The sequence below is a fragment of the Hypomesus transpacificus genome, chromosome 12 (assembly GCF_021917145.1).
Source record: "Hypomesus transpacificus isolate Combined female chromosome 12, fHypTra1, whole genome shotgun sequence".
NCBI classification, from domain to species: domain Eukaryota; kingdom Metazoa; phylum Chordata; class Actinopteri; order Osmeriformes; family Osmeridae; genus Hypomesus; species Hypomesus transpacificus.
In genome coordinates, this window is record NC_061071.1 from 6,139,199 (window position 1) to 6,167,188 (window position 27,990).

A 27,990-nucleotide genomic window follows, 5' to 3' on the forward strand; every position below is an offset into this window, starting at 1 on the left:
CCCAGCCATGTTAGCTTATCCTATTTGTAAACAAGAAAATCTAAAAAAGTGATGTTTAAATATTCTACCCTACAGTCTAAACGTTTAGACAAAACTTACTTAAAACTTAAGTTACATTTAACATGACTTTTTTACGCTGTAGTCTGTTTAATTCATAGATGTCTAAATAGGCCTAATACAATGATCCTTTATTTTTATTTTTACATATAACAATATAGGCCAATTCACTTCTGTGTGATTGTCAATAGGCCTATTCAAGCAATTGTATTTGTCAATAACGCATTCTAGCCACCCTTTTAGAAAGTCAGGCTAATTTCAAAGGCCTTTTCCATTTACCTGGATTTATTTTCACATGTAGGTTATTTCTTCTATCCTACATTTTTCTTTCGGATATTTTTTTCGGAATGGTTAAATGTGCATTCTAACAATTGTTGAGCTACAGGTCAGAGCTTGAGGTTAGTTTCCATCAGTAACTCGGCTTTGACCGTCTGGAGGAGGTGAACCGCCGGTCACCCCGTCTCCCATATGAAAAAGTGAAAAACAGGACAAAGGACTAAACCACGTGCATGTATTTGGCGTTCGTGCATTATGTAAATTAAGATAAAATCATATTTGATCATGAGGGGGTAGGTATAGGCTTATAGCTAGACTATTTTGATGGGCTATTTTATTTTGGATGTTTCATAACTTTGTCGTTTGTTATAGTAAATGTATAAGCTACCTTAGGCTACGCCATAAAACACAAACAAGATGAATATTCAAAGTAGTGATATTAGCTCGTTTAAATGTAGTTTAGTCAATGTGAACCTGGTTGCGCACAAGGTGGGGGTGATCGCCGGGCCACTCTGTCTGGAGGGTCATCCAGGATTCGTGCACTCTGGTTGGTCCCCCGGCCTTGCTTGCGCTGGACAACAGCAGGAATAATGAAACTACAGGATGCTGGCCGTTGAGTGATGCGTTCGGGCCCACTGGAAGATATTTATATCTTAAATTCTGCAGTGGAGACAGTGGAATGAGGAATGAGAGTCTCAGAGGTCAGTTTATCTAGAATTGGGTCTCTAGATGTTACTGCCCAGGCTTCTGTGTTTAGTCTATACTCTTAGCTTGTTTATGGGTCTGTATGGGTCAACATAAGGCTAAAGCACCTACATTGTAATTGTTTAATGCAATTGAATATCTGTTGAATCGAATAGCAGCCTAACTGTGAGCAGTTTGTGTTGGTCTTGCATGTGGGCAGGGACCAAAGTGCATGCAGCCACGGTGTAGTCTTCTCTTCAAAGATAATTTGTCTAGGAGAGTTGCTCCGTCGTCTATATATACCCTGTAGAACCGAATTTGTGTGAAGAAATAACGGTCACAGATTCGGTTCTAGGGGAGTATATGGTCGATGCAAAAACGTCGATCAAATCCTTTGAAGATGGTGGGAAGAATTGCTTTCAGTAAAATACGCAACCTGATTAATACAATGTTCAGCCTCGTCGCTAGACAGTAGGCTATTCCTCATGGGTTGCAGAATATACCCTAATGCCTACCTGTAGGCAATGTACGATAGATTTCCGCCTAAATGTGTCTAGCTGCTCGCCTAGTCATGAATAACTAAACCAGATTTTAATCATTTGAAGCCATGATTAGGGAGGAGAGAAAACCAAATCTTCGGTCGTTAGGCTTCCTGAATCTTTTGGGTAATCGCCTACTTTGGCTAATGCAATACTTTTCAAACAAAAGTGTCTTTTCAGCTATGCTTAACTTTTTTTTCGCATGCAGTTTTACTGTAATTAGCCTATTTCTGAACAAGTTAATTATAGACCTAATGATTCAGCAGCAGTTCCACCGTTAAATTTCCCATCTGACAGAATATTTGGCAATGGCTATGGAAACCTTAATTGTAAAACCCTCTAAATATCATATCTCATAACACACAAATCCGACTGAAACTGAACCTTTTCTCGTTTAGTCTATAATAATGTTACTAAATATATCTCACTTGAGTGTAGACTTTTGTCTATCATACTGTTCATAAATGGGATAATCTAATCTTATGTCCTATTACAATACTGATGGGCTCAAATGTACTCTTTTGTCCAGTAAGCAATAGTGGCATAGCTCAGAAATCAACATGTTAGCTTAATGAAAAAGACTCGCCTTCTCCCTTTCACCGGAATGACAGACCAAGAGACCTCTAGTCCCGTAGCACGAGGATGACCCCTCTGAAACAAAGCCTCTGTCCGTCACCTCCTCAGGCGTTGTGCTGCCGCTTTGTACCGAAGGTCTCTAGCTATTGTTTTTATTATACCAGACAGTCAAGCTTGAATTATGTTCAGTATTGGCATCTGCTGGGACGCGGTTTGAGCCACACAATCTAGGCCTACTAAAACAAAATGTAGTTGTCGCTTATCATTGGCTAAAAAGAGAGTGAGGATTTTGATATGCAAACCTTCGTTTGTATGGGAACCACTTTACACATTTCTGCCGTCCATAATCATGTTTAATATTCTTGCATTTAGTTTATCTGAATTTGTCGTCTCTGGAGTCGTTTTATTACGCTTACTAAACATATTTAATCGAAGATGGTGCAAATTGCTGCTGATACGCTTGAGCCGATACTCCTTAGTCGCGCCATTTCAATTGGCTGGGTTGGTCACGTGAGCAGTTAAATCTGTGCATCTGACGGCGAGGAGGAGGGCTTTATGGGTACAGAAAAAAAGACAACTCGAGAAAAATTAGTATTTTCAGAAATTAATGACCATGAGTTCGTATATGGTGAACTCCAAATATGTTGATCCTCAATTTCCACCTTGCGAAGAATATTCGCAAACCAACTATATTCCTGAACAGGCGGGCTACTACCCCTCTTCTCAAGAGACAGGCTACCCTGCAGACCTCTGCCCCCGGTCAGACTACACACCACAGACCTACACTTGTGAAACCGTGCAACAGCAGGGTCGTGAGCCGGGGCTTTCCAGCCAGCCTCTTCCCTTCACCGGTCAGACGGAACCATGCTCCCCTGTCCACCTGCCCGGTCCAAGGACCTGCGGCCCGCAACAACAGCAGAAAAGTGAGAGCAAGCCTCCGGCTGTTGTCTACCCGTGGATGAAAAAGGTGCACGTTGTCACCGGTAAGACCTGCGTCTCTTCTCATTAGTCTATACCTTTGCGTTCTCTCTCCTCTCTCATCTGTTGTACTGTACTGCAGCATCTTCTTCTCCATCCTCTTCGTTCTGCTCTCTCCGCTCATCCCACCATTTGTCTCGGCGGTGAGCCGCGGGAATCTCTGGGATATTTATGGGCTCCCTGAAAGGAACCGCAATTACACCCGCCATAAAGTTTTATAGCCTCGCGGGGAAGCATGCAAGCCGAAAGCTGTGTGGAGACAATCTTGCCACAAGGCTCTAGCTCGTTCTTTCTTCATGTTTGCTTCATAATAGGGACATATGAAAACATTCATTTTAATCTAATTAAATCTAAATCTTTAATCTTAAATTATATTTTGGGACTAGGAAAAGTGAAGGTGACTGTTGCTGAGTGGTCACCACCGTGTGCTGTTTCATTTCAGTGAACCCGAACCACACGGGACCGGAGCCCAAACGGTCGCGGACGGCGTATACTCGGCAGCAGGCTTTAGAACTGGAGAAGGAATTTCATTTTAACAGGTACCTCACACGGAGGCGACGCATTGAGATTGCACATACGCTGTGTCTATCGGAAAGGCAAATTAAGATCTGGTTCCAGAACCGGAGGATGAAGTGGAAGAAGGACCATAAACTTCCCAACACCAAAGGCCGATCCTCCGGTGGCCCTGGCCAGAGATCGCTGGCAGTAAAGGACGACCCTACTCACATCACGGCACTGTAGGACAGGGCACTCCGTCCTGGAAGAACTGGGTTTAAACAGCTATGTTGAAACACCTGGAGAACACGCACACAGACAGTTTATATGAAGACACAATTTTTGTTCCGATTCAAGGCTGATCCATGCAGAGAAACAGGCTTCGGGGTTAATGCAACTCAACTTAAACCTCATTTTACCTGTTTGACTGAAATAGACTAAAGGTGAACAAGCCCACGTCCAGTTATGTCTGTTCTTGATGACAGTAGGCTATTTATATTCATCAGTTTGATATGCTATGTTCATTATAATCTTTCATTTCGTCCTTTCTGTATTTCTGGGGGTGAATATCGCCCGTTAATGTGTAAATGCGGCATATTTTATTTGTAAAAATGCTTCTGAATGCCCGAATACCAATAATGTAAACTACAAATAAAGTAGTTATTTTAAACTATAAATATACTTTGTAAAGCTATTGCTGAAGGTTGTGAATCATATGCGTAAATCTAGCCCACCATTTTACGCGCCGTTTGCATTAACACACCAGATAGCGTTTCCTTTGAAAACACTTGGGAAAGTATTTAAATAGCCCATATAAACTGATCATAAGCCTTGGGCATGATATAAAGATTATCAGTAAAATTCTAAATCAGTATTTGCAGAAAACAGAATTCGTTGTCAGAGTTGCTTACATCCGGCCCGTGTTTCCAGCCGTGCTGAAAACAATATTTAATGTTATCTATCAAATGAAGGCGATAGCCTACAGGCTGAAAAAATTGAAAAAGTTTATTTAATCATTCGGATAATCAAATTGGAGGGAAAAAAGGGTCAGAACTGACTAGATTTATTGCTTATTGATAACTAAACCACGCCAGAATGACAATCAAATCAAACGAATTTCCATCTGATGATGTAAGCTAATATTATGTGGGTATCGAATGTTGTGTTGTGCATGCATGTTATGGGCCCTAGAATTATCTTTTCTTCAGCACAAACAAAACGATCCCATTACGCATGTGTACTGGGCAGATGCCTCCACACCGATCACGAGGCTCTTGGCTGCTTGGTGTCTCAGTGTGAAGCTGTAAAAAGCTGTTTTACCTAAAAAGCGGGTTTAGCTTCACACTGAGACACCAAAGGCAGAGGTTTAGGAAGGCTGGGTGGAGGACTCCCCGTAACCGTGCTTGAGGGTTGGGAAAACAGGCTAGAGGGTTGCCAAAGCTTTACTGTGCGCAGGTTCAAGCTGGGGACAGACCAGCCCAGTAGTGGATCAGTTACCCAGCGCCTCAGGCTTGACCTCTGAACCTTGACCCAAAGCATTGTCATGCTGTAAACAGTTCATATAGACTGCGACTGGCTTGTCCCATGGACCAGTATGGAGTAAAACTAATACAGACGTATTGAACGTAATTGAGCAGGCTTAATAAACCAAAGTCCGCAGTGACGATTCGTATAGAGTTTATTACATCAGCATCAGTTGAATCTGCGCTGGTCACATGGTCGAACTACTTCCCATCATCGTTCATATTCCGGTTGGTGCATCCCATTGACAACTTGCTAGGCAACATAGTGATGGCTGCCATGTTCAGCTCTGTCAAAACCTCTACGAAAGGCGTTTCTAATAGGCCACAGTATATATTTTGTCATGTTTAGAATATGACATGTCAAAACACAATGAGATTGGTGAATACAATTACAGGTTGAGAGTGTGTAGGTGTGTGATGTGTGTCTTGACTGTTCGATTGTGCTTTTATTTAACAAATAGCCCGAATTTATCGTAGGAAACAATTTCATTTAGATATTATTCTACACCTTTGCATGCCTTTGGATGCGTGGCTTTTTGGGCTGTGCATGGAGACCTGTCAACCGCTTGTCATTGGTCTGTGTGCGTGCGTGTATGTGTGTGTATGCAAGGCTCCTCTCAGGGACTATAGGGTTCCTATCCATTCATCATTTAGCCGCAAGATCACATGGTCATGAGTAAGCGCTGCTGGAAAAATGCTTGCATTTCTAACCATATCAAATAAACTGGCTATAATAGGGCCATAGATTATTCAGAAGCATATAACCAGTAGCTTGTAATGTCAACCGGAAGTAGAGCACACTGTGTATAAAATCGTTGAAGAGCCTTTCTTACACACAAACACACGCTGACATGATGTCCGAGACAGATGGTCTATGGACCTGTAGGCTACAAAATAGAAAGTAGTAAGAGGATGCTAAAAACATGCTGGGTGGAGGTAAATGTATTCACCAAGGAGCTCAACAATAACTTGGGGGTCGGAAAAATCTAAATTGTATCAGAACTGTCATTGGAATTGAACTCTGCACTTAGCGCCTGGTTACACATTTTCCCGTGTCCTTTTGGTAACACTGAGGCTCATTGCATTAAAGGGTTGAGGTTGAATTGACTTTTGTGGCAGAATTCAGTTGTCAACCAGCAGACAATACCGGTAGCTCGTTCATCTGGTCATCGCGCCATTTATTTGTACTCTTCAGGTTAACTATTAATCAACCTTGCATATAGCTGAAGAAAACCAGGTCCAAGAAATGCATGTATAGGACCTGCTAAATCAGAATACAGGGACTAATAAAATTGAAATTGAAAGAAAGATTAGTTTGATTGACAAGATGAAAATAAATTGGTAAGCCATTTTACGTTACAAAAATATGTACTATTGTAAATAGTCAATATCAACACAGATCCTATGTCCAAAGTATGGGCTGCACGTCTGTGTGTGACAAGTGCGGGTATTCTGAGCATGGTGACAGTTGTCCAGCTCACCGTAAATCCTTTAATTGCTGTGAGTGTGAGAGACGGCTGGGGGCCGGGCTACGAGGCGAGGACAGTAAATCTTTGACTTTATTACCTAAGAGCATATGCCCGTGCCATGCCAGCGAAACCAGGCCAGTGCGTAGCTGTCCAGGCTGGCGTCAGTGAAGCCTTAAACCCGGTGCTGGAACTATACCCCTCACTCAAACCAAACACCTAACGGTCTGTTTGTATAGCCTACACTTCCATATCAAATATAATAGAGTGGTCTAATGGAAGCTCCATGTCACCACACAAACTACATAATTGTCAGAACAAAAACAGTCCTAATTGTTCGTATTCGGATAGGCCTACATACAGCACAGATGCAATGACAATACTAATATTTTTATATCACGTAATTCTTAAGCATGTATGACATGCGTTTTGGGATGTATCAGTATAAACCTAATAGAGGCCACTGCCAGTAGTGTGGGATCGTGGTGTTTAGAGAATGGCGCAAGGACTGATAGAGCGCGACTCTGTTCCATTGATGAGAGGCTTCCAACACTAGCTCCGTGTCACGTGAGCAAATCTGCGTGGAACCTAAATAGATCCTCGTTTCCATCATATTACATGCTGATGGAGATATGAATGAAATTATGACTGCATGGCGGATACCGAGTGACTGGTATGTGGTAGGAGTAGGCTACCTACGTTGTTATTGGTAGCGGAGGACTCCACGGTCCTCTCCGCTGGGAATACGATGTGCTGGTGCGGATATGTGTGAGGAAGCCTGAGCAGGTCTAGACGGCTCTGTACTGCCGGGAGCCGCGTGAGGGATGTTCTGGCGGTCTGGAGACGAAGCAGAGACCGAGGCGGAGGAAGGACCGCGTGATAAATTGATTTAAAGGTAAGCAACTGAATGTCCAAACGAAGCCCTTCATCACGCAGTCCCTCGCAGAGAATAAACGTGATTTATGTTTTCAGGGGAGAGGGACGGTCGTTATCAACATCACGGTATTAAACCACCGTTAGTCCATGAGCTTGAAGCCTTTCATACAACGGCTATATTTTAGCTAAACATACGTTTTTACTAATATGCGTTACCATTTTAGTCCTACATGTATTGAAAATGGGTTAGGAAGATTTTTGATAAGAATTGGGACAATAATGTCGGAATTGGCGACCACGTAATAGGTGAACTGTGAATCACATTAATTTGAGGTTTTATTATAAGAGTATAGAAAATGCGGATTTATATCTCCATACGCTCGCAGGAATCTGTAAAATGCTATTCTGACATTTCCTGTCGTGATGACGATAATGACTGCTGCGCTACAACCATACAGGCCGCATATTGGTATACAGCTCTTGAATATAAAGCATTTAGGAAAAAACATCTCTGTCGTAAACATCATCCTCAGCAAAATAAAGTCTATATTAGCCTATAAAGCCTTACTCTAACTCTTCATATCACAATTTTCTGTCTGAAATGGAATAGACTGAAATAACCTGCTATTTTGTTTTTTTTGTAGCCCATCTATAGCCTACCTATTATTCGGTGCTATTTCAGAATTAACCATAAAATTAACTGAACAATCTCTGTTGATAATATATTATATTATAAACACTGAAGCCGCATAGGCCTACATAATTCCTTTTACATCTCAAAATAAATCTGCATTTGATTTACAACCAACATTTGTTTTATAATTTATTTAATAATAATTCAATTTCAGAATTTGATACATAGTTGTATAATGCATTTGTACATATTTAGACAACCAAATAAAGACATTTTGTATACTGTTCTTCTGCGCGGCTCGAGTTCGGTCCATTGTGCCATTGTACAAACCAACTTACCGTAACGATCGCGTGGGCGAGAACATCTTTTTCACAGAATAGAGAGTTTACAAATCACTAGAAACTACAAATTAAACTCCCACGAAATACACAGTGCTCCCTTTATACTAGATCCGTTAAAGTTAAGGCTATTGATTGTTTGCTTCCCTTGATAATCACTGCCAACCTATAGGCCCTAAACACAGAGCGGCAATAGTCCCACCAACATATAGAGAAATCCAGCTTGTTTCTTTTGTCTCGGCGTGGTTGACAAGTGGTGAGAGCTGGGGCTCAGTTTGAAAAATAAGACAAGAGCAATGCTGAAAAGTTGAGCTGAGATAGCATTTGTGACTCAGTCAAAACGCTTCCGTTGGTTATTCATTAATCTGAGTTATGGTCGCTCAAGCAAGGGTCAGCACGGAGCCCAGAGCAGAAATACCTCACAGAAGGGTGTAGAATTATCTAGCACTCACACACTCATGGCAAAGGTTTCGTCTTATATAAAAAATATCGTTTTTTCATTGATATTTATATATATATTGTTATTGTGTTTGGGCTATAATTTCAGTCACCATCTCTCTTTATAGGGAAGGACGTCAGCAAATGGCAGACAAAAGCTGAACTCACCAAATCTGTATTCCAGAGAACCACGGAGACGTGGTCACACAAATCATTAAGGAGACCAAGGACATTAAAGCTGCAAACAACACAAAAAGGTTGCTTACTTAAAAACATATAGGCCTATCTGAATGTTAACGGGTTATTTAGCTAATAACACGGTGTTGGGACGTTGACAGTATTGTGGTCACCACATTAATAATATCGAATGTAGCCTAATATCTTAAAGAATTAGGCCTGTATTCCACTTCTTTTAATACAAATGATTAAACTACACTCCAATTGATATGTAGCTTTTTGATAAAGATGTTAGAGTGGAGAAGCCTGAAATTTGTAAAATGTTATTGTCTTTGGGGCAAATTGTTCACAAACAACAATAACCTCGAGGCGCATTTGCCTACACAAAGAAACACGATCACAGTTTAAAACAATAAAGGTTCTAAACCAAATATTATAGGATAAAATATCTGGTCCACTTGTAACTGTGAACATGCCTTTATAACCGAACTCGAAATCAAATCTCGAAAGTGTTTTTCTCTTCATTCCAAATAAAGGCGTTTCTACGCGCGCAGGACAGGCAGTCATAAATATCCTCGTGCACAGCGGTGACAGATAGCCCACATTAGTATGCACCGCGAGCTCTCAGTAGCTGCCTGAGTCGGAGGCCTCCCTCGTGCATGCACCACTATATGGCTAAAAGGGCATCTGCACAGGATACAGGAGGTTATCACAGCACAGAAAGGCTTTTTATGGACGCCACCCAGGTCCCCCTGCTCACGAATCCAACTAGATTGGAACAATAGGACTTTCTTGCCTTCCAAATATTGGAAAATGAAGGCTTTTAGACATGGTTCTGATCACAAGAAGGTTTTTTACCGTCATTAACCATATTTTCCCATGCCAAAGTAATCTTAATGGCTCATTGTGGGTGTCTTAAACATTAAGACTACAGGTCTTTGTTCCCTTTAAGAGAGGAGAAATGTAGATGGACCACCAAATGCCGATTAGCGTTCTTTGTGGTTATTCTAGACAAAAGGAGATCTTGGACGACAGGTTAATGTTTAACCGACTCTCTGTGATGGCCAGGGCTTTGTGAGGGCTAGCTGGATAGCATAACAGTCTCGTTTCCATTCATCAAAATGCATGCTTTGCTATTTGAATTAAAAAAAGATCTGAGATCTAAAAATGTGTCTATTTTCAACACACTTTGAGTCCTTGCTTCTGGATTCTAGATATGACACGGTCTTTGACTGATTCCTTTCTTCAGCAGGTCCCAGAAAGAGAGAGAGGGTGAGAGAGGGAGACGGTAGTATTTTCCAGTCACCCTGCCACACAACTCCCTCCTATTGGCCAACAGCTGTTATAGGCCAGACTAGATGCCCGCCATGCAGAAGGCCACTTATTATGACAGTTGTGTATTTGAGGACGGTCCCTACCCCAAGTCAGAGGGACACACATACACACACCCTGCCTATCGGGCCCTCCCAGAACCCCCTCACGCTCCTACAACACACATCGATGAACATGGCTGCAGGGACAGCCATGATGCCCGGAGTAAAGTCACCCCTCCTCCTCCGCCTCCTCCTCCGCCTCCTCCTCCTCTGCAGCAGTTGGCCCCGCCTCTGCCTGCCATCCCCCTTTCCTCCAGCTCCCATCCCCCTAACGGAACTCCTGGTGGAGCTCCTCCAGTTAGGGCCAAGCTGGTGTTTCCCTGGATGAAGGACTCACGTCAGAACGCCAAGCAGAAGAATAACAACACCAGCAAAGAGGGTATTTATCATTGATTTCAAGGTGTTATACAGTGTCTCCTCTGACCTCCCTTGTTCTCTCTGTTTTGTTTGAGGGTTAATTCAACCATCAGCTTAATTGTGTAAAAGGAGGTCCCAAACCCAGAATATAACCTCCAGGCTGAGATATTTCCCATGTCTTTCAGGGGAGGAGTGTGAGGAGTACAGCCCACCCGAGGGGGGCTCGAAGCGGATCAGAACCGCATACACTAGCGCCCAGCTGGTGGAACTGGAAAAGGAGTTCCACTTCAACCGCTACCTCTGCCGACCACGGCGGGTGGAGCTCGCTAACGTTCTTCACCTGTCCGAGCGCCAGATCAAAATCTGGTTCCAGAACCGCAGGATGAAATACAAGAAAGACCAGCGGGGTTTAGGGTCAATGCCCTCACCGCTGGGCTTGTCTCCTGACTGCAGCCCACCCATCCACACTGGGTTTGTAGCTCACCTCCACAGCTACGACCCACCCTCACCGCAGTCCTTTTCCAGGGCACCGACGGGCGTGTACAACTTGCCATCACACCCGGTGGATCAGAGCCTTGAGCAGCAGAGACGGTACCCCGAATATGAGCATCAGGGCTACCATAGTAACGGTGGCTATGTCGCGAACGCTAATCCTCAAAGCCAGGGTGTGTATGGTGCTGAGAGCTTCTCTGACTCTGGGCCGCACTCAGGCCCAGGGTTCCACATGGGCCGCCTCCCCCAGCACCACTCTGCCCCCTTGGAGTACCATGGCACGGGGGGCCATGCCGGGTCCTGTCTCTCCGACCCTACCTTCCCCGAAATCACCCCACGCCACACCGCTCAGGGACGGACGCTTGAGGTTCCGAGGCTGACCCACCTGTAGAGGTTCGGCTGACGCACCTGTAGTCCTGTAACCCAATAACTACCTGTGGTCTACAGGGGTTGTGCCTCTCTGTTTGATGGCCGCTTTAGGCAAGAGGAAATACAGGGTACATAGCATGGAGGCCAATCTGTCTCTATGGAATGCACGCACAATACACATGTGAATCCTAGTATCCTGCCCTCATATTTTGCTACATTTTAGTTGCTGGGGGGGGGGGGGGGGGGGGTCAGCTTGGTGGTGGAGTGGTTGAGGGTGAGCGGAGAGGATGCTGGTCCTGGAACCCAAGATTGTATTGAGTTGTGTCAAATATGAGTTATCAATTGAACCTTTAGATAAAAACACACACACCCTTCTGAGAGGCTAACTGTGATGTCATCAACATCACACAGGATACAATTAGTGCAAAATATTGGTTAGATTATCAATTTGTTATAGGTGGAATGAGAAACTGTATTTTTATGTCATTGTTTTGATATCTTGTCGCATGCAGTTTATTGTATTTATTATCAAACCTTACATGTTTACATATCGTAGATAATGTGACAATTATGAATTTTAAGGCGCTTAAGGTGGCAATGTCATTCTGTGTTTTGTAGAGTAAATATGTTTTAATTTTATTAAATGTCAAATGTAGTGAATCTAGTATTTTGTTAAATATTATAGAATAAAAAAATCTTTGATAAGAAAATTGTATGGATTTGTTTAAACCTCTTCAATACACACGGTAAATCATAACAAAAAAATCATGAAACGAGGTCAACATGAAAATTATGGACCAGACGATGTTAAACACGGCGAGACAACACAAGTGTTAGAATTACAGGCTTAATCACACTCTAGGACTCGTGGCCGTCAAGGATCTCTGTCATGTTATCATATAGAACTGAATACAACTAACCATAGTAAGGCCACTGATGAAAACTTATACCACTGCAATTTGGCTGAGCAAGAATTATATGTGAATCCCTGCGTGAGGAGTGAAGTTGGCCCCCCACCGACCCAACGCAAAACATCGTAAAAATAGTCTCAATCGTTTGTGCTCCGTTTGTGCTGGTTTGTGAAATTATTTTCGTTTGTGATACTTTCATTTTTTCGATATTAGAGAATGTTTTATAGGTCATCCTGAGGTTATTCAAACCCAAAATAGTCTCAATTGTATGTGCTTCGTTTGTGCCGTTAAAATGTTCGTTTGTGCTGCAGCGGTATTTTTTATATTAGACGTTTAATTGTCTGGCGATTACGTCACACACCCCTCCCCCCTCCCACTTGCTCCAAACTGATTGTTAATAGTCGCAATAAAACATTCTTTAATATCTAAAAAATGAAAGCAGCACAAACGAAAATAATTGCAGCAAAAAACGCACAAACGATTGGGACTATTTTTACGGGTTTTGCATTGGGTGGGGGGCCAACTTCACGCAGGATTGAGACCTTCACTACGGAACTAACAATGTTCCTTTCGATTTGAATCAGCGGACAGCTGCAGAGACGCACCGGTGCGTTTGACGTCAGAGCAATGCTGATGCTGCGGCGTGCCCTTAACCTTGTTGTATGCTGAGAAATATTCTACACACAACTGCGGCTTAGTTTGAGTATTGACAGATTTCACTATGTCACTTGCAACAGAGGCCTTTGTCTCCCAGATAGCAGGTAATGTGTCTTCATTTAATTGTTGTTACACGTCTTTATGCTACCAAATTGCAAGCTAGCTAGTATCCAGCAGCAACATTAGCCACTGTAGCCAGCAGAAATATAGCTATGGGGGTGTGCCAGCGTCACAAATTAGCACACACATCAACAACGTATATGTTCCAATCAAAGGTTATGTACTGCATCAAAGTCATCTATGGTTGTAGTTCAGTTGTGCTCGGCCTGTGCCCTTGCCAACGTAACCGCATTCGTCGTAGCTAGCACTCGCTCCTCTACTGTGTGTTAACTAAAGAAGAAGGCTAGCTGCTTATGCCTGGTAGTCTAGTCGTCATCCACGGGGATATGGTGTGCTACGTAGGTTCTCAACACTTCTGTGTGTTTGACCTGTCCGTTTCCTGCAGCCGCTGAGCCTTGGCCGGAAAACGCCACCCTGTATCAGCCTCTGAGAGGTGAGTTTCCACAGACAGTTTAGTTTAAAATTGATCTCTGATTGGCTGGTTGTTATTGGTGGTCTGAAGCAGGTGTGTTTACACCAGGTATTGTACTGTAAGCTGGAAATATCACTGTTAGGGATGCTTACCAGACCGTACACAAAGTTTCTGTATTTGGAAATAATGTTCCCCTCTGTCTTTATATCCATTCATTGATCCCTTCCGCCCATCGCTACCACCATGCCTACATATCTCCTTCCTCCTTCTCTCTTTCTCTCCCTCTCTAATGTTGTTCTCCAGAGGATCAGATCTTGCTGTCAGATTGTGCTTCCTCTCTAGCAGTGCAGGTAAGTCTACGTCAACACATTACACACGTTACTAGTCAACACACGACAGCAGGACATGTTCCCAGGCAACCCAGTACAGCTTGACGCGTTACTAGGCAGCAGAGCCATTTGACCACGTTATGAAGCCACATAGGACAGTGTGACTTGGGCAAGAATTCCCCTGCCTTCCCAAAAACCCAGGACTGTGAGACATTGTTCTTACTGTAGTACCTGGTGTCCAGGTATCAGTGGACCCTCTGACGTATCTGAATCCTAGCCTAGTGAATATGACGGAAGGATAGATAGGACGTCACTGTGCTGTGGGGTTAGTGGATGACATGGGAGGGTAGATGATGAAGCGTTGTCAATGTGTGTCCTAGGCCTACCTGAGGATGTGTGGCCTTCCTGTCCAGGTGATCTGCCGTCCCAACGCAGAGTACATGTCACCCTCCGGTCAGTCTTCCATGGCTACTGTGTGTGTATTTGTTTGTATATGTGTGTGTGACTGTGTGTACACTGAAAGTTGATTGTGTGTATCCCCAGGTAAAGTCCCCTTTGTTCAGGTTGGAAACCAGGTGGTGTCAGAGCTGGGGCCTATAGTACAGTTCACCAAGGCTAAGGTAACATGAGCACACACAGAGACACACACACACTGTTTCAACATTGATTTGTGCTTTGGTCTAGGTGAGGGAGAAAAGGGCCAATAGGAAAGTGTGCCAGGGGTGATTAGATAGTAGCATGACAACACAATGACCTGGAAATGCTTAGTAATATTATTTATTTTTATAAAAACGCCACTGTGCCACAAAAAATAATACACTAAAACTGCTAAAGACACCCACTTGCCTGGCCTAAATAATGCCTCTCTAACAAAAGTGCATGATACGAGTTCTTTGCCTATTGTGCTTAAAAAGTATAAACTACATTATAGAATGTATGCACATGGGCATCTTAACTGTCCTCTTGCCCCTGTGCAAAGAACCAAACCAAAGAAAAATCACACTATACCGGGTATAATTTACAATCTAAAGGACTTCAAAATAAACAGTTACAAAGTCGACTCTCGCATGGAAGACAGTTGGGATTTAAATGGGAGACAGACGGACAGCTGATTGGTTTGGAGCTGTAAGCGCTAGTGACGAGGAATGGAGACGATTAGATGATTAGCGAATCACAGACGGACACCTGGGAGACCAAATATAATCCACAACTATACGGACATAGACAGGTATATCTGTAAATAAACATGCCTCACACACACACTGTGTCCTGTGCACCTGTCTGAATATATTTTCCTCCACACCAGGGCCACACCCTCAGCGATGGTCTAGATGATGTGCAGAGAGCTGAGATGAAGGCCTACATGGAACTGGTCAACAACATGTTGTTCACTGCAGAGGTACACAACCACAGACACACATCCAATGGATTAAGTTCAACCTCCTTCTCTTTCTCTACCTCTCTCCGTCTACTTCCTTCTCCCTACCTCTCGCTCTCTCTACCTCTAGCTCTCACACTCTTATCATTTTTTTGGGGGTACCTCTCTTCCTTCCGCTTCATTAAATGAGTCTTTTTCCTCCGTCTCATTTCCTCTCTCTGTGTCCAGTTGTATATCCAGTGGTGTGATGAGACCACAGCGGCCGAGGTGAGAGCCTAAACCGTCATCTTCACCAGGCAGCAGTTTGGGCATCTGGGGAGAGGAGGAAGAGGACAAGACTATCTGTGCAGGAAGAACAAAACAAACAAACATTTACTTTTCCGTTTACTCTGTGTGTTTGTGTTTGCGTGTGTATGCTCGCTCGCTCAGATTTCGCGGCCCAGGTACAGCAGTCCATTCTCCTGGCCTCTCAATCACATCCTAGCCTATCAGAAACAGTGGGAGGTCCGAAGGAAGATGAACGCCATTGGCTGGGCGGGCAAGAGTCTGGAACAGGTCAGAGTTCAGACAGACCCCAGTAGAACACAGTACAATAGGACAGAAACACATAGAATATAAGTCCGGGCTCACAGACCCACTTTGAAACCAGAACCGAACCATTTGATTATGTTGTTGTCATACTTGTGCATAATTAACTATATTTGTCTCTAACCCCAGAATGACATTGATTGTTAATTTGAATAACTCCTCTTCTCTCTGCTCTCCCTCCTCTTCCTCAGGTGTATGAAGATGTGAGCCAGTGCTGTCAGGCTCTCTCTCAGCGTCTAGGAACTCAGCCCTACTTCTTCAACAAGCAGTATGTTTATCCTGAGTTAAATGACAGTAGTACATTAGATTAGTCCACCGTACAATGTTAAGAGTCGTACGCTCTTTTGCAGTAGTTTTATATTAGACTGGTGCTTTGTATTACAATAAGTGTTTTAGACTATTGTTCCGTTTTACAGTAACAGTATATCAGACTGACAGTGTCTACCAAATGACTTGGATGTAATAAGAGTAATGCACCCCCCCCCCCCCCCATTTCCTCCCCCACTCCACCCCTCCCCCCAAACACATGTCCCAGGCCCACAGAGCTGGATGCCCTGGTGTTCGGCCACCTCTTCACCATCCTGACCACGCGTCTGACCAGCGACCAGTTGGGGGAGAAGGTCAAGGCCTACAGCAACCTGCTGGGGTTTGTGCGCCGCGTGGAGCAGGCCTACTTTGAGAACAGCCAGGCTGGAACCACCTCCAGAGGCTTGAGCAAGGGCCCCTCGCTCATCTGAGAGCTGCCCGCACACACACACACACACATCTGCATACACACAAATGCACACACACACACACAAACACACAAAACATATGGACACGCACACACACAAACATAAAGACACACAGGCACATAAGAAGGGAAACAGTTCCCACACATGCATGCGCCACACACACAACCCCGTCATCTGGTTAGGGTTAGTCCCTTATTCCTCTCGTCCTGAACCCTAACCCTACCTAGCTTTCCCTCCCCCTCTCCTTACTCTCCCCCCCTCCGTCTCCTCCCTCTCTCTCTTCTCATCTCTCCTCCCTCCTCTCTCCCCCTTCCCTTCCAGTTGTGTCTATGTCTGTTAATGCCATAACAGGATTACACCCTGTGTATCACACCCTGTGTATTCCTGTGTATCTGATGTTTCAAACAACACCAAGCAATTACTCATATATCAATATGTCACCAAATTGTTTTCCTCCTTTTTCTAATGTCTGATTTTGTTGTTGTTTGTTGTCCTCTGATTTGTTGAATGGAAAGTGCCTACTCAAATAAAACCCCATCTGTCAGACCACAAAGGTGCCTGTTCTGAGTTGTTATTGCTGCTGCAGGGGGAGTAGGAAGGGATAAGGAATAAGAGGAGAACATAGGTTTGAGGAGGTGAGAGGGAGGGAGGGAGTGAGGAAGTGAGAGGGAGTGGGTGAGTGAGGAGGTGAGAGGGGGGGGGTGAGGGAGGTGTATGCTAAGGTGACGAGCATTGGCATTCTAGAGATTAGAGATATAAGCAGCTAGCCTCTGTGGGCACATGGATACTAAAACACACCCCAATACACAAACAACGCACCATGTCTTCGGGAACTCTGGGAAGGGTTCCAGGAAGTGGACAGGAAACTGATCATTACGATGTCCCAGGAGATTTGCATGTGTGTGTAGACGTGCGCGTGTGAGACAAGATCAAGGTGCAGGCTAAAGTCTCGTCCTGGGTGTGGCCTTTCGTCTGGGGTTGCAGCGGATGCCCCTGGCAATGGCAGCTTTGAACCCTGAAACCCAGACGGTGACAGGTCACATGACAGATGGGTTGACTGAAATGACCCTCTGCTCTTTTCTGGAATGTCGGTGTTCTTCATCCAGACAAACTGATCACACACTCACATACACACCTTTGTAGGGGATGTAACTACTCTATGTTGACAGATTGACCAGTGCGATAAGAGTTGTATCAGAGACAGTTAAGTCTGTTTTTCCCTTCTCTGCATACACACAAGCACACACACACTCACACACTTACTCATATATACACACGCATTTATACACACACTTTTCACAAACACACACAAACAGTTCTCACACAAACACATGCACTACGTGCACACACAGCAGTCTGTGACTGCTGTCGTTGCTGGGAACACCCCCCCTAGTGGTGGGAGCATGTACCACACTTAACCCTGCACACTGTCCATCTGTCGTCTATCCGTCTGCCTACCTTCATGGTTGCTTGCTTGTCTGAGTCCTTGGACTGTCTGGGACTTTGTGACCAACTCGGCTGTAAATACGATGGTAAACCTGAAAAGGTTCAGTTACACAAAGCTTGGTCGTACTCTGTATGTAGCAGAGTGTGTGAGGCAGGGCTCCAGGGGCTTGATGACCCTTGACCTTTGTGGTAACCCCTTGCATCTCTGCAGGGTCACATCACGGTCAGCTACTCCAGTCAGACGTACACACACACACACACACGCATTCACAATGATATATATCAACCCCCTCCTACAAATATATAAACACATATGTACACACAACACACCCTATTTTGTTGCAGGTTGCATTTGAGTACAGCCCTCTTCCACAAATTCAATGATTGATTGATAAAACCTCAGGTCAAACCCATCTAATTCAGGCAGACCTGTGTGTGTATGTGTGTATGTGTGTGTTTACATTGAGTTCATCCATCTTCCTATGTGGTAGAGAAGGGGAGACCCGGAGAAGACATCACTCATATTTGGGTTCAGGAGCAGGTCAAAAAACAAACACACATATCTATCTATCATCTGCGTCTGTCTGTCTGTCAATTTATGTCTCCCTCTTTATTCTCTCTCACCCTCATAACTGCTGACTCTTTCGTCCTTTTTCTCTCTCTAATATTTCCTCTTCTCTTTCAATAAAAACGAATTTCTCTCTCTCTCTTTCTCTTTCTCTTTCTCTTTCTCTCCCTCCCTCCCTCCCTCCCTCCCTCCCTCCCTCCCTCCCTCCCTCCCTCCCTCCCTCTCTCCCTAAACACTATCCCCAGCCCCAGTTCACGTTGTTTCGGTTTTGAGGAGGAGTGGCCGGTGTGGCGTCATCCAGACTCTGGCGAATCACATAGTGCCCCTGTTCAATCTTAGATTTATTAGCAAGACGTGCCCAACCATTCTCTCTCTCTCTCTCTCTCCCTCTTTTTTTCTCTTTCTCTCTCTGTCTGCTTATTTCTCTCCCTTTCTCCATTGATGGTTTTCTTTTTCTCGCTCTCCTTACCTCTGTCACACACACACAATAACACACATACAAATAAACACACAAATACAACACTTATGCATCAACACTCACTGCTATTGCCCAATCTATTGCCCAATCAACTATCACCAGCATCTCTGGACCTCTGTCTCCACCTACTGGTAGAACATGGGGTAGTTTAATCGTCCTCTTCTCTCCTAGATAAGGCTCACATCGACCCATCCCCCATCCCAGAGTTACGATGACTCTCATGTCAGCTCTTAGTCACAAGCTTTGCTGGTCCAGAGTCAGGCCCAATCATGACAACCCTGTCCCAGGTCTGCAGGTCCTCTGAGTTTAGCTGATCCAAGAGCAGGCCTTGTCATAGGGAGAGAGAGAAACAGAGGCTGAGGCAGAGAAAATGGATGAAGAAAGTAGGGAGATGCAGAGGGAGGGAGGGAGGGAGGGAGGGAGGGAGGGAGGGAGGGAGGGAGGGAGGGAGGGAGGGAGGCTGAGGAGGGGGAGGAAACAACCTAATTAATATTCGTAGCCATAAAAATGAGACGTGGGAGCAAGGCTAATTTTATTAGCCCATTAATCTCCCTACACTGCGATGTCACCACAGCCAACCAATGCGATGAAGAGTGGAGCAATTATAATCACATGCACACAAACACATTTACAATAGTTAAATATACACTGATATTGTATCATGTCTGTAGTAATAGACAGATATTTGGAGAGGGAGAGAGAGAGGAGTGCTCTATGATTTAGTGGATAGAAATAGAGAACAGCATCAACAGGATTTGAAAAGAGCCCTCAGGAACCAATTTAGTCACTAGACTGGAGCCAAAAGATCAATGTGTGTGTGAATGTGTGTGTGTGTGTCTAACCCACAAATGTTTCCACTTTACCAGGCTAAAGCAAACTCGTTCACACACACACACACACACACACACACACACACACACACACACACACACACACACACACACACACACACACACGTGCCCTCCCTGTGTTCTGGTTATGCTGGGGACGCACCACTGGATAATCGGGCCGATTTCGGCGCTTCCGACAATCCTAGGTAACATATGTCCCGATTATCTTGATGATTCCGCAGATTTCATCAGATGTTCCCTTGGTGTGAGGTGTGTTAAGAGTGACCACACACGGTAGTAGCAAAATGATTAAAACTTGGATTTTTTGTCCTCATGTTTGTGGTCTCTCACAGTTTGAAAATCTTACACGATAAAAGGAAATCGTATAGTGTGTCCCCAGCATTAGTTTGTGCCTTCCGTCACCCTGACGTCCCAACTGTTAAATTATATCACCTGATCAAAACCACAATTGCTGCTCCGAAATCTGCTGTTTGTAATCAGAACTAATGAGGGACAGCTGTGCATAGTTTCAGATCTCTCTTCCCCCTTTCTCTTTTTGTCATATCTTTCGTTCTCTGTCGCTCCGTCTCTCTTTTGGTCTACAAAGGTGCCTGGGTGCCATCTACTGGTCAGGTATGACCAAAAGGAAACACCGCATCCATCCAGGTTTTGTGAAGGACGCGAGTAGCCGCCACGCCTGCTTCCCAACCCAACCCAACCCTGCTTCTTTGGTGCTCTTCCTGTTGCCCCATTGCCATCGTCTCCTGAGAGGATGATAATATTAGGGCTGCGTTGGGGAAGCACAATTAACTTTCAGTAGGCTAAATAGATCTAATGTTGCATGAAGGTAAACAATAGGGACTTACTATTTCGTAATTTAACCGTGCCATGAACTGGCCCAGACAGGTTTGCACCGGTTCGCAATTGTAGCTAAGGCGGTTAACGCCTCTTTCACTGCAAAAGGTGTTGGTGGGTCCCAGGTCGGACTGGCCGTCGGTAGAGTCGGGAGATTTCCAGAACGGCCGGTCAAACGGCCGCGGCATAATGCAACAAAAAAAAACATATATATAATCATAATAATACACGGTCGTTGGCCGGTTGGCGTTTCAAAGTCCCAAGCCGTTTTTCAGTCCCCGTCCAGACCTGGGTCATAATGGTCAAAAAAGAATGCTCGCATACTACAAAATGATCCTGGATGTAGGAGGACATCCTGGTATTTTGGCTTAGGCCTATACCTAGATGTATTTGGGACATAAAGACAAAAAGATTTATGTCTATGTTGGTAGAATGAGTTACTGTAGTCAATTTCCACATGACACTGTTGCGACTCTAATTGCAGATGCGTTTATGCTGATGAGCTGACTTCCTATATAATTTTTACTCCTATATCTAAAATATTTAGTCTTTTCGAATCTCATCCCATTTTCGGAAAATTTTATGAGACGTGATACTCAAACCCACCGACAGGTGACTCCAGTGTACTCAACACGAAAACAAACGAACCGCAGTCACATCCAATTTTCTTATCCTATGTGCAAGGTCAACATGTATAAATCTCACTTATAACAAGCAGTTAACATGAGCCTATGTTCTGCAGATGGGTCCATGCAGCCAGCTCACTGACCCTCTGTGAATGGTTAACTTCTGTCCTGGGCAAGGATTGTCCGACTGAAGCAGTAGCAGAGTTTATGATTAAAGGTGGTGTCTGTCTTGGATAAATATCCCTACCTGTAGCGTGAAGTCAGACTGTTGGATCTGCCATAAACGGGATCTATCAACAGAGGCTATAGTTGTATGTCCCTTTTAGATAAGAACACAAGCTAAGTGAATACATGTTAATGTTCCACATTACATCTGTCCATACATTATATTCCTAATGTACATTATCTATAATGTATGGTACAGACTACCACTGAGACTATATGGTACTACCAGTACAGTATACTCTAGTTTTCCACCATAAGAGAAATCTCAGGGTGGCTGAAAAAAGAACACTGGCTGACTCCTGAAAGACGGTTTATTTCAATACAAAAGAAATTGAGAAATACCAATGCATACAAGGCAATGAAAGTCATTCAAAGGTAAATCAGATATAAAACCATACAATATTATTGATAATATAAAAATACAAAATAAAGAAGGATTAAAAGATGGGAAATACCCCCAGTATATGAAGCAAACACTTTTTATATAATTAACCTGATCCAGCAAATGGATCTGAATTGTGGCCAAAGACTGTGACAACCAACATCACAAGAAAAGTGCAACAATGAGGACCCTAATTTGCGTTACCCTGGAGGGGCTTTTTAGCACGTGGCACCAGGAACATGGATCCGTCAGAGGCCTGCTGGAGGGAGTAAAGACTTGGGGAATATGGCAGCCCTTCCTCATCCCTCAGTTTGCTAAAAACCTCCAGATAGAGGCTGCCCAGCTGCACCCTAAGCTCCTTCAGGGAGCTCTCTCTCTGGGCACGCTCCCCCAGCAGACGGCCCCTTTCACTCTGGAGCTCCTCCATCTCCTCCTCTAAACCGCTGATGGACGCCATCTTGCGTTTGCGGCAGTTCTGGGCTGCCACCTTGTTCTTTCCCCGCCTCCTGATGTCCCGGATCAGAACCAGCTGTGATTCGTTAAGCTGGTGACGTGTCATCAGTTCATTGTAGTCATCAACAGGAAGGTTAATAATACTGTCTACAGCAAAGGGGATGGACAAGGCCCTGGCTCGCTGCTCATCACGGGACAAACGGCCCCGCCCCCTGGATCTGGAGGACTTTCTGGACTTGGTGAGACGCTCAGCATGGCCACTGACGTCTGTGAGGGGATTGGTGTCAGGAGAGGACGGGCCTGATGACGAGAGGGAAGAGCCAAAAGATGATTGGTGGAGCATGCTGTGGGATGTATTTTCCCCTTGTTGTGATTGGCTGTGGCTGGGATTTGTCACCATCTCCTCTGTTTCTGATTCACTGAAGCCCCAGGAGCCGTCTTCCTGATTGGATGCCCCAGATGAGCTTGTGTCTATCCACACTGCAGAGTCTGGAGACTCACCATGTGGATGGCCGAGGAATTCTTCAGTCAAATCAAGGTCCTCCCAGTTAGGGGGACACAGGTCCTCCAGGTTAGGGGGTGATAGCTCCTCCAGGTTAGGGGGTGATAGGTCCTCCAGGTTAGGGGGTGATAGGTCCTCCAGGTTAGGGGGTGATAGCTCCTCCAGGTTAGGGGGTGATAGGTCCTCCAGGTTAGGGGGTGATAGGTCCTCCAGGTTAGGGGGTGATAGGTCCTCCAGGTTAGGGGGTGATAGGTCCTCCAGGTTAGGGGGTGATAGGTCCTCCAGGTTAGGGGGTGATAGGTCCTCCAGGTTAGGGGGTGATAGGTCCTCCAGGTTAGGGGGACACATGTCTTCCAGGTTAGGGGGACACAGGTCCTCCAGGGGAAAGGGACACAGGTCTTCCAGGGCGGGATCAGATAGGTCCCCCAGCAGAGGGTGAGCCAGGTCTTTCAAGGGAGGGTGGGCCATGTTCTTTAGGGGCCGGGGTGACAAGTCCTCCAGGGGAGTGTGACACAGGTCGTCAAGCAGAGGGTGAGACAGGTCCTCCATTGGAGAGTGAGAGGGGTAGGGGATGTTGTGGGATGGCAGGGGACTAGGAAGGAGCGGTGTAGCTGTGGGAGGGTAGTTTAGGTGGCAGTACTGGCTGTAGTGTTCCTCCTCCACCACTACGGGCAGGCTGCTGTAGTTCTGCTTCTCTCCTACCAGACTGCTTTGCTCCAGGATCTCTGATACCTGCATACTGAGGTTGTGGAGCTCTGGGAGAGATAGCAGCTCCAGCCAGACCTGCTCTGCCTCCACACTGCCTGAGGGGGACTGGGCAGCTGAGGGGGGCGATCGGACCTGGAGGGGTTTTAGGAGGGGTGAATGTTGGGATTGGGGAGCAGGAGAGACTGGGAGAGGTGACGGAGCAGGTGTAGAGAGGCAGGGCGGGGCAGGTGTAGGGAGGCAGGGCAGGGCAGGTGGAATGAGGCAGGACGGGGCAGGTGGAGGGAGGCAGGATGGGGCAGGTGGAGGGAGGCAGGACGAGGCAGGTGGAGGGAGGCAGGACGAGGCAGGTGGAGGGAGGCAGGACGAGGCAGGTGGAGGGAGGCAGGACGGGGCAGGTGGAGGGAGGCAGGACGAGGCAGGTGGAGGGAGGCAGGACGAGGCAGGTGGAGGGAGGCAGGACGGGGCAGGTGGAGGGAGGCAGGACGAGGCAGGTGGAGGGAGGCAGGACGAGGCAGGTGGAGGGAGGCAGGACGAGGCAGGTGGAGGGAGGCAGGACGGGGCAGGTGGAGGGACAGAGGAGAGGGAATGTTTAGACGGTTTTGGGGACGCACTTTGCGGAGTCAGCAGCGCTGACAGCATTGGGTTCTGGGTAACAGGTGAGGGCTGGGGCATGGGCAGGGCTGGGGGGCTGACCACAGGGGAGGGGACCTAAAAAGAGGGAAGAAGAGAGGAGAAGGAGGTAGGGAAGGATGGTGAGAAATATATTTTTGTATATTACAAAAAAAGTTCAATAAATACATTGAGAGTAATTTCCTGAGGACAGCACAAAAAAACATAGAAAGTATGACCAACATACAGAAGAAAATTGCTAATTCAATGTTGAACAAACCAACGGTATGATACGATAACATCAGTTTGTCTGTTGGTACGTAATTTTCTATTCTTGGCTATCGCTTAAGGTACAAGATCCCAGGCGCCTGAAACATGATAGGATGTCGGTACAAAGTCATTTCCTGCACGTACACCTCTCCATTATCTTATCAACCGACTGTACATAGTTTATGTATGGTGCCAAACAAAACGGACTCCCAAAACTTGTTTATTTGACTTAATCAGATGAATGATACACTATTACACTATCACAACATATAAGATGAACGATCCATACACTGTACAATATTTCTGTCTCTATGGGAGGATGGCTGTTGCGTGGACAGCATGTTGGTAATTACAACCATATAAAACGTGAATGATTCAAGTGTGTGTGTGTGTGTCTCACCTGCATGTTCTCATCCAGAGGAAAACTGTCTTCCAGCAGCTGCATGCACTCAGCGAACGACAGAGTCTCTTCTTCCATCTCACACAGCATGGGGTCCTATCACACACACACACACACACACACATTGCTGAATTAGACACAACATCTCAGGCAGGGTTCTCCAGGCTTCGTGCACGTGAGTGACATCATCGGTCTGTATTGGTCTGACCTTGTGCGTGGAGCCATGGTCTGCATCAGCATCGTCCTCACTCGGCAACGTGAGGGGGAGGGGCGTCAGCTCCCCCGTCTCTTCGTCCAGATGCAGCCCCCGGCGACGCCCCTCCTCCTTCTCCTCCTCCCGCTGCCGGAGCTCCTCCTCCTCCAGCTGCCTCTGGCGCCGTAGCGACGCCTCCTTCTGGCGCAGGCGCCGGTCGAACACTTCTCGGCCCGCCCCCAGGTCCACGTCCTGCCTCCAGAGGATGTCCACCAGCTCCATCTCCTGTAGAGGGGGGGGGGGGGGGGGGGGGGGGGGAGTGGAGGGGGGGGTGGGGGGGTGAAAGGGTTCAAACACTAATGATACATCAGCCTGAGAGGCTCCCACCACAGCATCTGCCATTAGACCAAGAAACTGTCCTCTTAGTCTGAGAGCAAGTACTCAGTACTGCATCCCGCCATGTTCTACTACATCCTCAAGTGTTGTCGCAAACCATCTCCACTACTCTGGTAGACTGCTGCAGTGTTTTCAGCTCAAAACCTGCAGGATAGTGGGTGTGTGTTTGTCTTTTTCATTGACCCCCGTGACCAATGAGGGAGAATGTGTGTGTGTGTGTTTGTGTGACACCGTGACCGGCGAGATTTGTGTGGAATGTGGAAGCTGCCGCTCAGGGTGAAAGGAGCAGAGCTAACCTTGACTCCTCCTCCATGAACTTACTGAACCCTCACCTCACTGTCCCCACCACGCCTCACTAAGCAACCACCTCTCTCCTCCTCTGTCTGCCGTTGGAGTGCCGGGTATGCTGTATATGGCCATGCTGAACAGGTTCCAGTGATTATTCGGAGCCTGGCAGAGCTGCATGTGACCTGACATGGGCGGCCAGGGATGTTGGTGACCTTCTCTGTTTACAGACACTATGGAGGGAGATAAGCTGCCTATTCACCCTCTCTATTGCTTCCACAATCCCACTCGATCCCTCCCTCTCTCTTTCACTGTCCCTCTCTCGCTGTCCCTCGCTCTCTGCTTCTGATCCCACTCAGCAGGAATGCCTGCTTACCTGGGCGTGGGTATTGGAGAACAAAGGCTACAGGTGGCTGAGCCAACAGAGGTGTGTGAGAGAGTTGCGTGACAATAGCTTGGCTTCGTGGGTGTGATGACAGACAGCTGCAAGCTGATTGGTTCGAAGTGTTATCTCATTCTGGCTTTCACCTCAGCCCCAGAAAACCTCAAGCACGCACACATACACGCCCCCATCAGTTTTACACATCCATCATGTAAACACACATTTCAGAGTGAAAGGTTAGATAAGTTTATCTGGCAGGTGGCTTTGGGTCAGGGTGAAGGGCGATTAGTGTCAATCTACATAAAACTATTTAATAAATACATAAAAACGATGTATACCAGTATAATATGACAGAGATTGGTTGTGGTACTATGGTTAGTCTCAGATGTTACTGGTGAGTAAAAGCTTTCAATCTATGGGGATTATGTGACATTTTATACCAAATCTGAAAAAAGTCATCGTTCCTACATAAGCACGCCACGCCTCCCTTTCACTCTCACCCACATATTTGGGCAGGGTTCCAAAAAACAAAGGTAACATTGTGTCTAAGCCTGTATATGCAGTACATTTGCAAATATTACACGTGCTATTAAATTAGCGTTGTTATTATTTATTTTGTAATCTAATGTCAATATTTTGTTCCCAACCTACAAAGTTGTTTAAATACTCAAACCGGGACGGGGGCCGTCCCTGAGCCGAGGGGGCTCCAGACACACGACCAAGAACGTCTCAAGGATTTGATCCCTATATAAATAACATACACACAAATATCTAAGGACTTCATAGGCTCAAGACTACACCGTTAAATTCGAAGGCAACGCTTTTGTTAACCGGTAGATTTTGGGCCCACTGCTCCAACTGGAATCTTGAAAGCTCTGAAAGCTGCGAGGAGGGGACTTGCAAGTGGTTTTCTCTAACCAGACCTCGAGAGGCTACCGTGACTAAGCAGGATTTGACCAGTCTCGAGCGTACAGCACGAAACCAGAATCCATGGTCCTGAACAGGATTTGCTATGAGAGAATTATGTTCCTTCAGGATATAATTCAATTATATCGGAGCGGCGTAGCCTACAGTCTGCAAATAGGCCTTGCCATTCCCCTCTACACTGTCATCTATTTAGTTCAAAATAACAATATGGTATTCAATATGAGGGGATTATTTTGTTTTGGCTAGTCTAGAGTAGGTATAATATCTAGCTAGATACGTTTTAGTGTTGTTACAACGTGCAGGAGCCTCCAGACAGGAGGACATGTGAGAAACAATTATTTATCACAACGAGAAAGCTATAATACCTATACTTATATAGGCTAGTTGCGTGATTCCCTGGCTCATATCTAGATCTCTCAATCGTTAAACCTACCTGAAAACCTCGAGGATCCTCTGACAGGTCCAGCATCTCTGTACCAGTCCAGTCAGCCAGTCGTAGCTGGCCCTTAAACGACAAGCGTCAGGAGTCTCGGAACCACTAAATTAACCTAAATTACCGGAACAAAATCTTCCTAGTCCGACTCACAACTTCGGAAGTGAAGGAAAGTATGAGTTCTGGAGAGAAACGTGAACCAAGCCACCACAGACCCCCACCCTTATCGAACCCCCCCTGTTACG

General features: G+C 45.6%; 4 protein-coding genes across 9 annotated transcripts; 3 read left to right on the plus strand and 1 right to left on the minus strand.

The window, feature by feature from the left end:
* Positions 1-640: 640 nt before the first annotated feature.
* LOC124474475 (homeobox protein Hox-D4a-like) lies at positions 641-4,301 on the plus strand. Of its 3 annotated transcripts, none has more exons than XM_047030633.1 (3): positions 641-1,034; positions 2,804-3,115; positions 3,553-4,300. In XM_047030633.1, the coding sequence occupies exons 1-3, from the start codon at positions 1,013-1,015 to the stop codon at positions 3,849-3,851; spliced, it is 633 nt and encodes a 210-aa protein (XP_046886589.1). In that variant the 5' UTR covers positions 641-1,012; the 3' UTR covers positions 3,852-4,300. The 3 variants fall into 3 exon arrangements, with proteins under 3 accessions (XP_046886589.1, XP_046886590.1, XP_046886591.1); XM_047030634.1 differs by having other exon boundaries at positions 643-1,034; positions 2,836-3,115; positions 3,553-4,298; XM_047030635.1 differs by lacking the exon at positions 641-1,034 and having other exon boundaries at positions 2,705-3,115; positions 3,553-4,301.
* Positions 4,302-7,087: 2,786 nt separating this feature from the next.
* On the plus strand, positions 7,088-12,350 carry LOC124474455 (homeobox protein Hox-D3a-like). Of its 4 annotated transcripts, none has more exons than XM_047030606.1 (4): positions 7,088-7,489; positions 9,009-9,137; positions 10,307-10,809; positions 10,973-12,350. In XM_047030606.1, exons 3-4 carry the CDS (start codon positions 10,416-10,418, stop codon positions 11,668-11,670), a joined length of 1,092 nt encoding a protein of 363 aa, XP_046886562.1. In that variant the 5' UTR covers positions 7,088-7,489; positions 9,009-9,137; positions 10,307-10,415; the 3' UTR covers positions 11,671-12,350. The 4 variants fall into 4 exon arrangements, with proteins under 4 accessions (XP_046886562.1, XP_046886563.1, XP_046886564.1 ...); XM_047030607.1 differs by having other exon boundaries at positions 10,310-10,809; XM_047030608.1 differs by lacking the exon at positions 9,009-9,137.
* An 802-nt stretch (positions 12,351-13,152) lies between these two features.
* mtx2 (metaxin 2) lies at positions 13,153-17,330 on the plus strand. The gene is made up of 10 exons (XM_047030630.1): positions 13,153-13,320; positions 13,722-13,769; positions 14,052-14,098; positions 14,458-14,530; positions 14,621-14,697; positions 15,384-15,476; positions 15,684-15,722; positions 15,885-16,010; positions 16,235-16,311; positions 16,579-17,330. Exons 1-10 carry the CDS (start codon positions 13,281-13,283, stop codon positions 16,778-16,780), a joined length of 822 nt encoding a protein of 273 aa, XP_046886586.1. The 5' UTR covers positions 13,153-13,280; the 3' UTR covers positions 16,781-17,330.
* A 4,768-nt stretch (positions 17,331-22,098) lies between these two features.
* On the minus strand, positions 22,099-27,987 carry LOC124474913 (nuclear factor erythroid 2-related factor 2-like). Its single transcript, XM_047031376.1, has 5 exons — positions 27,746-27,987; positions 25,338-25,607; positions 25,130-25,225; positions 24,361-24,558; positions 22,099-24,132 (listed from the first exon to the last, which is right to left on the minus strand). Exons 1-5 carry the CDS (start codon positions 27,779-27,781, stop codon positions 22,378-22,380), a joined length of 2,355 nt encoding a protein of 784 aa, XP_046887332.1. The 5' UTR covers positions 27,782-27,987; the 3' UTR covers positions 22,099-22,377.
* Positions 27,988-27,990: the final 3 nt, after the last annotated feature.